This window comes from Daphnia carinata, chromosome 4, assembly GCF_022539665.2.
Source record: "Daphnia carinata strain CSIRO-1 chromosome 4, CSIRO_AGI_Dcar_HiC_V3, whole genome shotgun sequence".
Classification (NCBI taxonomy): Eukaryota; Metazoa; Arthropoda; class Branchiopoda; order Diplostraca; family Daphniidae; genus Daphnia; species Daphnia carinata.
The window spans coordinates 5,440,799-5,454,109 of NC_081334.1; the positions used below are offsets into that span (position 1 = coordinate 5,440,799).

Genomic DNA, 13,311 nt, shown 5'->3' on the forward strand with positions numbered 1-13,311 from the left:
TTTACTAAAATTAAGTGTTGCAGACAAATTTCTGGGCACTAAGCTCAGATTTTTCCCCTAGGCGATGTTCCTGCAAAAAGCGTTGCAGGAGTTTATTCAGAAATATATTGCCGATGACGTATGCAGTGATCTCGGGACAAAAACCCCTAGAAAACCCCGCGGGTTAACAAAATGTAATAAAAAATTTCGATAGACATGAATCGCTAAAAATTATCATCACCTCGAACGTTATATCACGTAAATATGGATCGAAAGAAATCAGAAACCATTATTGATTTATCCTTTGTGTATTGTACTCAGTGGATCCTATCTTTTGGAAATATAGAATGGCATAATATAAATCATTCGTGTCTATCAAATTTTCAGCAAGAAACTTAGATCAGAATTTACTTCGTATTCTTTAGGTATTTGGCCACGGATAAAAAGTCTTGCGCACTGATTGGGAATACATCCTTTAAGAAGAATTTGATCGTCTTTCACCTGTAACCAGCTGCCCTCTCTCAAGCCCAAGACAGGCGGTGAGCAAACATTGGGAATGCTATGGTATTCCGATATACGCGTTTCTCTTGTTTCCTGAAAATTTGATTTGACAGGGTACACAAAAGTGTTGTTTAAATAAAAAGACTTTACATACTCCCATATGTTTTGAGTTTGGATCAGGATCCAAGTAGTGAGGGTTGATGTTGAAAGGAAGAAAACCCAGAGCTTCTAAGCTGGTAGGGTGAACTATTGGCATATCATTGGTAGTACAAATGTTAACTGTTGCCAAGTTTGTCCCAGCACTGGAACCCATATAAGGAACACCATCCTTGTTTATAAGGTTTGTTTTTAAACTTCAACTTTAGACAGAAATTGCCTGAAAATGCATATTTTACCTGCACTACTCTATCTCTGATTGCTTCAAATAGATTCAGGTCATACAGTGTTTTTAGCAATAGGAATGTGTTTCCTCCCCCAACAAAAAAACCTTCAGCTTCTTTAATAGTAGAGAGTAGATTGTCTGACTTGTGAATACTATGAAGATCCAGACCTACAGAGAAAAAAAATATAAAAGATGGCAAGATCTTAAGCAGAAATTCACTACCAAATTCAGAGAAGGCATCCTTCACTTTTCTTTCATAGGCATCATGGTCATGGGCTGCATAGGGTATGAATACGATTTTTGATACACCATTCCTAAGATTTTTTAATAATTAATAACTCAATGTTGCAATGTTAGCAAAAATGTATACTCAGCAAAAAAAGATTTAATGACTTCAGATGCATATCCAAGGTATTTCCCATTTTGCAACACAGAAGTGCTTAGGAGCAACAGCTTTCTCATTCTTTCTTGACAATCACAAATAATATCCCGACAGACTTACAAGTTTTACACAGACGGGCAGACACAGAACGATAGCTAGGATGTTTCTAAGCGACAGGATATTTGTTTATGTGTTATCTTAAGTATCTAATCAAATTTCGACAATGTTCTTTTGTCAAGCTTCTTTTTGTCTAAAGTCGAATGTGTCAATCTGGTAATTTACGTTGTCGACTGTTGATTTTCTCTGTCTATGAAACTGACAATCCAATGAGAGAAGAAAAAAAACTACACAAAGCGAAACATGTAAACATGTAAAGCAAGGCTAAAAATAATGTCTTATACATTAAAATTCAATGGTTTTCATAAATCTATAACTGCAATTTTTTGTTTTATTCCAACTTCGGTCTCTAGAAATTGTGGCTAGATGGCGTGGAATAATCGTCTGCTTCAGTTGTAGCTCTTCACATTTTCGCATCACTATCGCTAGTGGGCAATTATTAATAAAAAAACAAATCATGTGCGTAGTCAAAGTTCGTGACAAGATTGTATTGCTAATAGACCTATAAGTTGTGAGAAAATGGATTCACTTTCAACCAGTTATTATAATCAAGTAAGATTTTCTAATGGCATACATTTGGATTTTGTTTACACTTATTCAATAATCAATAACTTGTTTTAAAATCAATAACCATTTTATTGCATGATCTTCAGTACCTTTTGACAGGTTTTTCAGTCCTTACAATAGTTTTGCTGCTAATGTTTGGAGTGTACCTTGCAAGGCCCATCAAAATTAAAGGTATGTCTCGAAAATAGTTCATTTCTTTGTACATTTGTCGAAACTACACACCTTATTGAGTTATGATCCCTCAAAAGGCTATATTTTCTGACCACCTCCTATGGTTTGAAATTAATAACTAATAACATCCCCTAATTTTGAAATACGTAAAATCCATTTTAAAGTAGGTTTAAAATCATAAAAAATGTGTCCAACTTCATTTAGTTCCATAATAATTATGACTTGTAAGAATAAAATGTTAGTCTGTTTCAAGAGAAACAATTTTGTTTCGCACTTAGAAGTAAAAAAAAAAGTATTTACCATTTTGTTTTAAATAATTAAACATTTATTTTTATTTCTGTTTTGTTCTGTTTTGTTTTTAGTTGCCGAAGTAAAAGATCTCGTCAAATCTGGTATGAACAAACCTCGTTTTCGGAAACGGGACAAGGTTATGTTCTATGGCCGCAAAATGCTACGCAAAGTCTCGTCTGTGAAGGAAAAAGTGAAGATGATTTCAGGTCAAGTTCGAGGACCGCCTGGCAAAAAAAGGAAGCTAGTCATGAAATTGGCACGACGCTTATTGACACGCCGCGAACACATGCCGCAACAGTTAAAAAATGTTGAACCACCTATGGAATATCTTCAGGAAGACATATCCGAATCTATCGACCAAAGGCTTCCCCCTGAAGTAGTTTACATGCTTCAAAACATGAGAATGTTTGGCTGCTTCGAAAAACCATTATTTCTAGAACTCATCAAGCACATTGAAACCGTTAATCTCCGATGCAACCAACATCTCTTTATGATTGGTAATAAGGATATGTTTTTGGCTTTATTACGGTGCTTCAAATAATCTGCTTTCTTTTTCATACAGGCGACCAGGATACTAATATGTACATAGTCCAAAGTGGTAGACTTAGAGTCTACAGCACGGAAGGGGATGGCTCTACGATAACACTTAAAGAAGTAAAAGGCGGAGAAGCAATTTGTTCATTGTTGAGTTTCACCGACTACTTAACTGGCCAACCAAGTGTTTTTAAAACTGTCGCTGCCCAAGCCCTAGAAGAATCATCTGTGCTTAAACTGCCTGTCTCTGCCTTTCAAGAAGTCTTCGACAAACACCCCGACGCATTAGTTCGAGCCATACAAATAATAATGGTGCGTCTGCAGCGCGTCACTTTCTTGGCGCTCCATCAATACCTTGGTCTCAGTGCTGAGCTCGTCAAGTCATATCCAGCAAAGCATCATGGAGGAAGTGCGTCGCCAATCAAACTCCGTATGCGCGAACACATTATTACGCAGAAAAGTACAAATGTGGCTGACCCATTGGAATGCTCCACACCGCCGACGACTCCTCTTTCAGAAGGTAGACGAAGAATCAAAGATGAAAAAGATTATCAGCTGTTACTGCAGGTTGGGATTGATGGGTTTGTAAAGCTCTTGGGTCTTGAAGATTCGTCATTCTTGGAAGGTAATCCTAACTATTTTTGCAATTCCTTAAGTTATTTTGTGCATCTTAAATGCCCCTACAGGTCATATTGAGGTACGGGAGTTGGTACCCGGCACTTACATCATGAAAGAAGACGCGCAAAAAGACGTAGCACTTGTCTACGTAATTTCTGGAACTCTATGTGTGTCCCAGCGTGCTGCCAGCAAAAATGAAGACGTTCAAATGTTTTTAGCTCACTCGGGGGAACTAGTTGGTGGTTTAGCCGTTTTGACTGGAGAACCAAGTTTCTTCACTGTCCGCTCTCGTCATACGGCTTGTGTTGCGATGCTTTCAAAATCTACATTTTATTCGTAAAATGAAAATAATTTTCATAATAACATTTTCTACAGCATTGACCTTATTCATTTTTATTAGAATAATGTCTCAGCGACCGAAAGTTGTGCTACATATCGCACGCACTGTGATTTACCGCCTGTCACCCTTCGTACGCCAAATTGATTTCGCTTTAGATTGGGTTTATATAGAAAGTGGACGAGCTCTATACAGGTTTTTCTTCTATCACTCTAAGTAGAAGGTTCTATGGTTACTTACAGTTTATTTTTCTTCTTCAAATTATATAGGCAAAACGATGAGTCTGATTGCACATATATAGTTTTGAGTGGTCGCCTTAGATCCGTCATTACACATCACGATGGCAAGAAAGAATTGGTGGGCGAGTATGGCCGTGGTGATCTTGTTGGTATTGTTGAAACCCTGACACAAAACCCTCGCAGCACAACTGTTATGGCTGTCCGTGATACGGAATTAGCTAAACTTCCTGAAGGCCTTTTGAACGCCATCAAGCTTAAGTTCCCAATGGTAGTATCACGTCTGATCAACCTTCTAGGACATAGAATTCTAGGTAATAGATTCTAATCTATTCTTGATAACTGAAACCAGCTTAATATCAAATGACACATTTATATTACAGGTACTTGGCAAACGCAAAGTTCCAATTTCAATCAAGCATTACAACAGCGATCCGCTCAATCCAATTTTTCCACTGTTGCGATTCTACCCGTTTCCGATGACGTTCCTCTTTCACAATTTAGCCATGAACTGTATACATCATTGAGCTGGATCGGTAGCCCTTAATTTACCTTTCTTAAATAATGGTAGGTCTAACAAAAAAATTCATATCATTTCAGGTCCCACGGTTTTGTTGACATCGGACTATATTCGGCGAACGCTTGGTCCATCAATCATGGAACCAGCTAATGAATACAGGCTTTCTGCATGGCTCGGACAACAGGAAGATCAGCACCGGATCGTTCTTTACCAGTGTGACCAGACTCTTACCCCTTGGACTCACCGTTGCATTCGCCAAGCTGATTGCATCCTTATCGTGGCGCTTGCTACGATGGAGCCTTCCGTCGGCCATATTGAAAAGAAACTTGAAACGATCGCTGTCCGAACACAAAAAGAATTGATTTTACTTCACAAAGAAGGAGGAGACAAGCCACGAAATACTGTTGATTGGCTCAATGCTCGCTCTTGGTGTTCATCTCATCATCACATTCAGTGCCCAGCAAGAATGTTCTCAAAGAAGCATGCGTTACGGCTGGTATTTATAATCCGTCATTGTTGTAAATAATGGGATTTTCAACTGAAAATATCATAAATTTTTTTCTCTAGGCTGAAGGGTCGAGTAAATCGCCACAGCTTTTAGATCGCAATATTCATTCAGACTTTTCTCGACTTGCTCGTCTGTTGACGGGAGAGTCAGTTGGGCTAGTGCTTGGTGGTGGTGGAGCTAGGGGAGCTGCCCACGTTGGCATGATTCAAGCCATTCAGGTGACATACAGCACTCAATATTCTTTTTCTTTCGAATTTGAGCAAGTATTTCGTCGTATTCGACAGGAGGCTGGTATTCCAATAGATATGGTTGGTGGTGTAAGCATAGGAGCGTTCATGGGTGCACTTTGGTGTATGGAAAAGGATATTCATCAAGTAACTCGCAAAGCTAGTTCGTGGTCTTATGTACGTTTTAACAAAAATAGTCTTGACTGCAGTTGCTTGCAACATTTATTTCAAACTTTCTCCCATTCGTGTATAGAAAATGACACAGCTTTGGCGCCAGCTAGTCGATCTAACATACCCAGTAACATCTATGTTTAGCGGTGCGGGGTTCAATACTATGATTCGAGAAACTTTTGGGGAGGATTCTCTAATTGAGGATCTTTGGCTTCCTTATTTTACGATCACTACGGATATAACTTCCAGCTGCATGAGGCTGCATAGTCACGGTATTTTTTATTTGAAAATTTTTGCACAGTTTAATAGCTGAGTGAGTGCAAGGCTGGGTCGCTATCTACTTAGTCATATCTGCATGCGTGTCCAACCCCAAATAGTAGTTAGTAGTTCCCAATTCCCCAGACCTAAACATTTTGCTAGGGACTGGTGTATAAATGTGTTTTGAGTGGTTTCGGGCGTATTTGAAAATTCGAGGTAAATGTTTCTTTTATTAATTAAAGGAAGCATTCATTTTGGGCATATTATAGGGTCCCTGTGGCGGTATGTTCGAGCATCGATGTCTTTGAGTGGTTACATGCCCCCGCTATGCGACCCCAAAGATGGCCATTTGCTTCTCGATGGCGGCTATGTTAATAATCTTCCAGGTAGTACCTCGCTTTTAATTATTTCATCTTCCCTGATTGTTAAGTTCATTGGGCCGCATGATACCTTTGGTGGTTGCTGTTCAAAACAATAACCATCGCAACCATGAATCAGGTAGGAAGCATGCCATTTTCCCATCATTTTATTGGAACAGCATATAGCCTTGCACCATTCTTGTTACTTGCGTGTGGACAAATAATAAACAGTCGCTTATGATTGTAACACATAAACACTAATACCAGGCTCGCTGTGGCGAAGTGTTCGGGCCTCCATGTCGATTGCCGGATGGTAATATATTGACTAAAGTTATAACTGATATCGTTGCACTAATGCAATAAACGTTTACAATAGGCTACCTCCGATGTGCGATCCTACCGACGGTCATCTGCTAGTTGACGGTAAGATACTCTTCCGAGAATTCGGAAATTTGATGCTTAATTTTCGTTTTATTTTTCTCTGTGTATAGGGTGCTACGTCAACAACGTGCCTGGTAAAGTATAATTGCATTGCTGTTGTTTATTATATTGGTATCTGGCGATAGTCGTTTTCGGAAAATGCATTCAGGTGAGCAGGTTCCAATTCATTTTATCGCGTGACGAGAGATTTTCAAACATTTGCTTTTATTTAACGAAAACAAACATGTATTTTTATAAAAATGGTTTTGTTTTTTTAAGCCGACGTAATGAGAAGTCGAGGGGCCAAACATATTCTGGCAATCGACGTAGGTTCGCAAGACGATACCGACTTGACTAATTATGGAGACTGTTTATCTGGATGGTGGTTACTGTGGAAGAAATGGAACCCGTTTGCGAGTCCAGTTAAAGTGCCTAACTTGCCAGACATTCAGTCCCGTCTTGCATATGTTTCCTGCGTGCGCCAACTTGAAGTAGGTTTCATCTTTCATTGATTTCTTTTAGGTTAACCCATGTAACATTTGAAAACTGCCCGTCAATCACAGGAGGTTAAAAAAAGTGACTATTGCGAGTATATAAGGCCACCCATCGACAAGTATAAAACTTTGCAATTTGGTAGTTTTCATGAAATCAAGGCAAGTATAGTATTAATCTTGACAAGATAATTGTTTTGATAACAATGATGTGCTATTGGACATGCAGGATGTCGGTTACAACCATGGGAAAACATACTTCATTGGCTTACAGAAAGCTGGACTTCTTGGTACTTACACCAAACCTGGTGTTCACCACCGGGAAACGAAGAAATCCTCGCCAACTACCCATACCTCTAATAACTATTATCCGTATAATCAGCGTTACGGAACAAATGATACTCAGCACCGATCTCAAGGTCGACGAGGTAAATTGATCAATTTTGGCTATTTAAACGACGTTTGTTTCTCATATGGAAACGTGTTTTTTTAGGACCACAAACGTTTACCGACCTGGCGGAAATGGTAGCCAAAGTACGAGGCCCAGTCAATCGAATCTTTGATGATGAAACTTCTGAATCGGGTAGTGACTTGGAATACGATAACGATGAAGTCAGCAACGTTTCCGACCCCTACGACGATCAGGATCTGATTGACCATCGAAACCTCCGACAAAGGCGGAAGCGCAGCTCCCTATCGTGCACCGACAGTGACATCCTTTCCTAATACCGAACTTTTTTTCTTATTCGTAAGACGGAGATGAGCGCACCATTTAGGCGAGTCAAAGTGCCTTTTGCTACGTTTTGCAGTGTCAACTATTCACAAACTGTTTCAAATGTTCAAATATTGCAAGTAGAAATATACAGTAAGGTTGCCAATGCACTGAACCAACTATATCTTTGAGGTTTTTAAAGTGTTTTATTTACTTCTTTACGGAACTTTAAGTGTGCATTAAATCCATACCTCTTCGACCCAAAATAAATAAAATGATTCTTTAATTTGTATAAGAAGTTAACCAAACTTAACTTACATTATCTTTTGGCTATGTTAGCTATTAACTATTTAATTTATTCGTCCAAAGCTTAACACAGGAGAAAGTTCGAAATAGAACGTAACATACTGGCGTGCTAGAAGGTACTACGCCGTAGAGACTGGTGCGTCACCTGGAGCCAAGGTAGTCAAACCTAAGAAAGCCACCTAGCGGCTAACACAAGAAAAACATGAAATTATAAACAAATCTTTTCGTTTTATCTGAAATATTTTAATGAATATACTTCCATTAAACAACATATTATAAATGAGCTCTAACTTCCAGTGCATTAACATTCATAATTTCTCCAAAGTCAAACAACAAAGATGACAAAAGCAAATTGAGTAATGGCAACGCTGTAATATGGCTTTTTGTCCACGGCACGACGGATGCGGGTAGTGCGGAGCACACAAAAAAAAACACGTGCAATTATCTTCTTAAGGGGCCGGAAAACGCTATCCAGTCTCAGTCGTTCTCTGTCTTTCCTTTCGAGTTAGCCGTCTCGTTTTTGTTCTCAGAATTATACAAGTTTGGTAAGTTTTGATCCAGTTAAATGTGTATGCATCTTATTGCGGTGTTTCTCCTTATATTGTAAAAAAAATGGTTCACTATTAAAAATTGAGTTGATGACCAGTCAAATTAATTAAAAAGGTTTGATTGAAATGTTAGTTCGTCATGGCTTGGAAGTATTGTAAGCTTTGTTTAAAATGTAAACCCTTTGAATTGTAACTGTAAAACTTGGAAAGTAGAAGGTGAAAATCCTTGGATGGTATTCAGCGCCATGGTAAATTGTAAGAAATGTCTGTTGCGTATGGAAAAATGACGACGTTAAAAAGACATGTTGGGCGCCATTTGCTGGAAATGTGGGAACGGAGGGTGACATTTTGTTGGCGGCGTGCTTCTCGGTGCGCCGCTATGTGTATTGAGTAACGGAACTGTTGATTATATCTTGGTTTGCAGAAGGAAGAAGGTGGAAAATGAGCAGTACAGTGTGTTACAAGTGTAACCGGACGGGGCACTTTGCCCGAGAATGTAGCCAAGGCGGCGGCTCTGGTGGCGGTGGCGGCTTCGGTGGGCCACGTGGAGGACGTGGTGGTGGCCCACGTGGTGGTAGTGGAGGTGGAGGCGGCTTCGGCCGTGGTGAGTGTGAGTTTGACCCGAGTTTTGATGATTCGCAGGCGGAGGAATACGAGTGAGCATCAGTAATGACCAACAATATTCTCCCGTTGCACGTGCGTGTCCCACGTCAAAATCCGTATTTCTCTAATTTCTTCTTCGTGACGATATGAATTCGGAATTGATGAGATCGCAGCTGTACGTCGACGTGGCGTCAACGGAATATTCGTCTTTGGTTCTGTTGTCTTGCAGGATCCGATGTCTATTGTTCCGTTTGCCTATGGCGTTAGTGTCAATTCTTTGGTCTAGTTTCTCCAATATGAAATGGACTTGCTATCGAATTGTCATCGCTTCTTGTATGCCAGATGTTTTTATGTCTTCTTATTTGTTTCATGTCTAGCATCATGCTACAATTGCAACAAATCTGGCCATATTGCCCGCGATTGCCCAGAATCTGGATCCAAATCTTGCTACAACTGCGGTAAAAGTGGACACATCTCCCGTGAATGCGACGCACCTGACAACCGTGGAAGCGGTGGTGGTGGACGTGGTGGCGGTGGCGGATACGGTGGACAAAGCCGCGACGTAAGATATTTCACGTTTCACAAACAATTTTCAAATCAATAATTATCCTTGTCATTTTAGTGCTACAGCTGTGGTAAATCCGGACACATCTCTCGCGAATGCCCAGAAGGTGGCGGCGGAGGCGGTGGCGGCGGCGGTGATGGAGGTGGAGACCGTAAATGCTATGGATGCGGAAATCCTGGACACATCTCAAGAGATTGCCCGAATTCCAACCGTGGCGGAGGTGGAGGTGATGACGATGAAGCCAACTACCGATAAACAGAAGAAACAAAATATTTTTTTTTCTCCTTGTGTCGAGATGTCATGTAATCTGCAGAATGGTGGTTTTTTCATCCTTATGTGTCGTTTCGAATTTCGCATCACGAACGTAATTACACGGTGGTAAAAGAATGTACAGTTGTCAATTTTCTAAGTTCAAATTACTACTTCATATAGTCTGGAAATGACCAAGTGAAATTTGAACGATTTCTTAATAGAAAAATTAAAACTTCCTACCAAAATAGAATTGCATTTACATTATCTTAAAACGCAATTTACATCAAACATCTTATCATAAAATTTCGTTGAATAGTTAGGCAGTGACTTGGGTTATCGTATGTAAATAGTAGGGACATACAGATGAAATAGTTACAACTTAGTGCTCTTTCCACAAAATGCTCGTTGCTAGTGTAGTGAATGCGCGTGCGCTCGGTAGGTGTGTCCTGTATATGTAAGTTTTACAAATAGTGCTACGCAGTATTGACAGAATATATTTGCTTTCTCACATTGTGTGGCGTGGTCGGGTAGTGCCGAGCTCACTAGGGTAGTGTTGAGCGCAGAAGAGCATTTGGGGAGGAGGGGAAACAGAGATAGGCTCGCCAACTGGAATCCATTCCTTGTCATACCTTTCGAGCAAGCTGCTTCGTATATTGCATTTCTGATTAAGTAAGTTACAATTTTAAAATATCCTACCTGATTAGTGATAATATTTAGTATAAAACTAAAATGTATATTTTTTAAGTTGTCTGCTGTGCCTAGGGCAATGTTGTAAAGTTGTTGTGGTCTTTTTAACGAGGTAGATAAAAAAAAATTCAAGCCTACATGGAGTTGTCCTCCAGTTGTGTTCATAATTACCAAGAACAGTAACAGTAATGATATTATCTCTTAGATGCTTTACAATTAGTTTACATTAGTCCACATTGAATTTTTGGTACTTTTAGTCGTGAAATGTGTGATTGATTTCGACTGTAGAGCGTCTGGCTCTGACGTCAAGGTAAATTTAAAGGTGACCATAGCACAAAGACGTGGTACAGTTGAATGGAAAAAGCAAAGAAAGAAATTCCATAAAGAACTTTGTTTGGCTGGAAAGCTTCAGTTGTATTGAATGACAACTGAGAGTGTGGAAGGCTGTGATGTATGCAACGCAGTCTGCGTGTTGTTGAGTAACGGAACTGTTGATTATATCTTGGTTTGCAGAAGGAAGAAGGTGGAAAATGAGCAGTACAGTGTGTTACAAATGTAACCGGACGGGGCACTTTGCCCGCGAATGTAGCCAAGGCGGAGGCAGAGATGGAGGTTACGGTGGTGGAAGCTTCGGCGGAGGCTTCGGTGGGCCACGTGGAGGACGTGGTGGTGGCCCACGTGGTGGTAGTGGAGGTGGAGGCGGCTTCGGTCGTGATAATGGAGGCGGCTACGGCCGTGGTGAGTGTGAGTTTGTCCTGAGTTATTGATTTTGTGGGCGGAAAGGAGTAAAGAGTGAGCATCAGCGATATAACAAAAAAAAAAGTAATAAAAAAAATGGCGACCATTGGGCAATGTACTTCTGTCGCCCTGCTATTCTTTCGTAGTTATTATTAATGCCGATACAGTATTAACTGAACGGTAATAGAATCGTTATGATGTCTTACAATCCCGAAGTCTATTGTTTTACTACGGTGCACTGCGTGAGAACCCTTCTATTCGTTTTCTCGATTCTTTTCGGTCGAAGTCGATTAACATGGTGATCACCACCTCTTGTTTGTCGACCATGGTGTGTAACTAATAGCTTTTTTTCACTATTACAGCATCATGCTACAATTGCAACAAGCCTGGCCATATTGCCCGCGATTGTCCTGAATCAGGATCTAAGACATGCTATAACTGTGGCAAGAACGGCCACATTTCACGTGAATGTGACGCACCTGATAACCGTGGAAGTGGCGGTGGCGGTGGTAACTACGGCGGAAGAAACCGAGATGTAGGCATTCTCGTTTTTTTTTCTATTGCGTTTCATTTCATTATGGATTGTCGTTAACAGTGCTACAGCTGCGGAAAATCTGGACACATCTCTAGAGACTGCCCTGATGGGGGCAGTGGAGGCCGAGGTGGTGGTGGATATGGAGGTGGCGACCGGAAATGCTACGGTTGCGGAAATGTTGGGCATATTTCCCGAGATTGCCCAAATTCTAACCGTGGCGAGGAAAACGAATCCAACTATCGTTAATTTGCTGCAAAACGTTTATGGACTCGCCTGAGATATCGCTCTATCATGTCATCCTCAAATTGGTGGACTTTTCGTCATTTATTGTTGTATCAAACTATGCCACACGAACTGGCTTACTGAATACACAGTGGTAAAAGAAGAAATGACAAACTACGTTAAGTACACAAAGTTTTTTTATTTTGCTAAATCCTTTGCGAACAGACTCAAAGAATGGAATTTTGGATTGGCTATTTTTGCTGTTATTGATGAAATAAATCAGTGAAACGTTATTGCGTTAATGGTGTCGGCCAATTCAGATTGCAAAATGTTTATTGAATAAAGTTACTCTGGATAGAAGTCAGCGTGGGCGGAATCCAGGGGAATCCAACGGAGTTAACGATGATTGACTCATTCATAGGTCGTTGTTGGTGCAAACTTTTAGTTTAACTTTAATTTAGATTTATTTTAGAAGTTTCTAATATAATTTATATTTTAATACCTTTTATCAATTTGTTATTTTTGGCCAAACTTGGCTGAAATAAATGACTTAATGAAAAAATAACAATTTTCCCGTAATCAACATTCAATTTTGACTATAGCGTGTGATTTTCAGCCAATTCCAATGAATGTCAGTTTTTGCAGGTACAAATTTTAAGCCCGACAAAATAAGCTCGGCCTTGTGTTTTTGACGTTTTATTTAAAAACTAAAAAACCAATGCAAAAATAAACTTGATTTCCGTCACCAGCATTTTATTTTGAATAGAAATCATATATTTTTAGCCAAATTTGAAATTTGCCTAAAAATGAAAAAGTGAGAAGGCCTTCTCACTTTGGTCAAAATCTATGGCAATCCGTTTTACCCAAAATAAAATAATAAATATTGGCCTTTTTTCTGTTTTACTGCTATTGTCATCTACCGGTCACATTTCTAGTTAATTTAGTTAACGAAAATTCATCATACTCCATTTTGGAATAAACTAAAGGAAAGGAGCAAGAAATTAAAGTGTGTTCCCCCAAGTATTACGCTTTTTTTCTTTTTTTGAAAAGTTAAATCTTGATTTGGATGATTAC

The 13,311-nt window shown here is 39.6% G+C and overlaps 4 protein-coding genes across 7 annotated transcripts; 3 read left to right on the forward strand and 1 right to left on the reverse strand.

Annotated features, from left to right (window-relative positions):
* Window positions 1-308: 308 nt before the first annotated feature.
* Window positions 309-1,595, reverse strand: LOC130687437 (alpha-aspartyl dipeptidase-like). The gene is made up of 5 exons (XM_057510602.2): window positions 1,233-1,595; window positions 1,085-1,176; window positions 876-1,030; window positions 635-808; window positions 309-573 (listed from the first exon to the last, which is right to left on the reverse strand). The coding sequence occupies exons 1-5, from the start codon at window positions 1,322-1,324 to the stop codon at window positions 355-357; spliced, it is 732 nt and encodes a 243-aa protein (XP_057366585.1). The 5' UTR covers window positions 1,325-1,595; the 3' UTR covers window positions 309-354.
* Window positions 1,596-1,756: 161 nt separating this feature from the next.
* Window positions 1,757-7,947, forward strand: LOC130687440 (neuropathy target esterase sws-like). Of its 2 annotated transcripts, XM_059495089.1 has the most exons (20): window positions 1,757-1,913; window positions 2,015-2,099; window positions 2,462-2,887; window positions 2,953-3,549; window positions 3,611-3,878; window positions 3,943-4,074; window positions 4,149-4,429; window positions 4,499-4,651; window positions 4,716-5,131; window positions 5,203-5,361; window positions 5,428-5,547; window positions 5,624-5,813; window positions 6,069-6,185; window positions 6,426-6,471; window positions 6,535-6,581; window positions 6,650-6,673; window positions 6,858-7,069; window positions 7,142-7,231; window positions 7,299-7,497; window positions 7,563-7,947. In XM_059495089.1, the coding sequence occupies exons 1-20, from the start codon at window positions 1,881-1,883 to the stop codon at window positions 7,793-7,795; spliced, it is 3,828 nt and encodes a 1,275-aa protein (XP_059351072.1). In that variant the 5' UTR covers window positions 1,757-1,880; the 3' UTR covers window positions 7,796-7,947. The 2 variants fall into 2 exon arrangements, with proteins under 2 accessions (XP_059351072.1, XP_057366591.1); XM_057510608.1 differs by lacking the exons at window positions 6,426-6,471; window positions 6,535-6,581; window positions 6,650-6,673.
* Window positions 7,948-8,470: 523 nt separating this feature from the next.
* On the forward strand, window positions 8,471-10,190 carry LOC130687439 (DNA-binding protein HEXBP-like). 2 transcript variants are annotated; one of them, XM_057510607.1, is made up of 4 exons: window positions 8,471-8,632; window positions 9,060-9,239; window positions 9,616-9,800; window positions 9,861-10,190. In XM_057510607.1, the coding sequence occupies exons 2-4, from the start codon at window positions 9,077-9,079 to the stop codon at window positions 10,056-10,058; spliced, it is 546 nt and encodes a 181-aa protein (XP_057366590.1). In that variant the 5' UTR covers window positions 8,471-8,632; window positions 9,060-9,076; the 3' UTR covers window positions 10,059-10,190. The 2 variants fall into 2 exon arrangements, with proteins under 2 accessions (XP_057366590.1, XP_057366589.1); XM_057510606.2 differs by having other exon boundaries at window positions 8,474-8,632; window positions 9,060-9,245.
* Window positions 10,191-10,569: 379 nt separating this feature from the next.
* Window positions 10,570-12,266, forward strand: LOC130687438 (uncharacterized). 2 transcript variants are annotated; one of them, XM_057510603.1, is made up of 4 exons: window positions 10,570-10,724; window positions 11,256-11,486; window positions 11,843-12,015; window positions 12,076-12,266. In XM_057510603.1, the coding sequence occupies exons 2-4, from the start codon at window positions 11,273-11,275 to the stop codon at window positions 12,259-12,261; spliced, it is 573 nt and encodes a 190-aa protein (XP_057366586.1). In that variant the 5' UTR covers window positions 10,570-10,724; window positions 11,256-11,272; the 3' UTR covers window positions 12,262-12,266. The 2 variants fall into 2 exon arrangements, with proteins under 2 accessions (XP_057366586.1, XP_057366587.1); XM_057510604.1 differs by having other exon boundaries at window positions 11,256-11,480.
* Window positions 12,267-13,311: the final 1,045 nt, after the last annotated feature.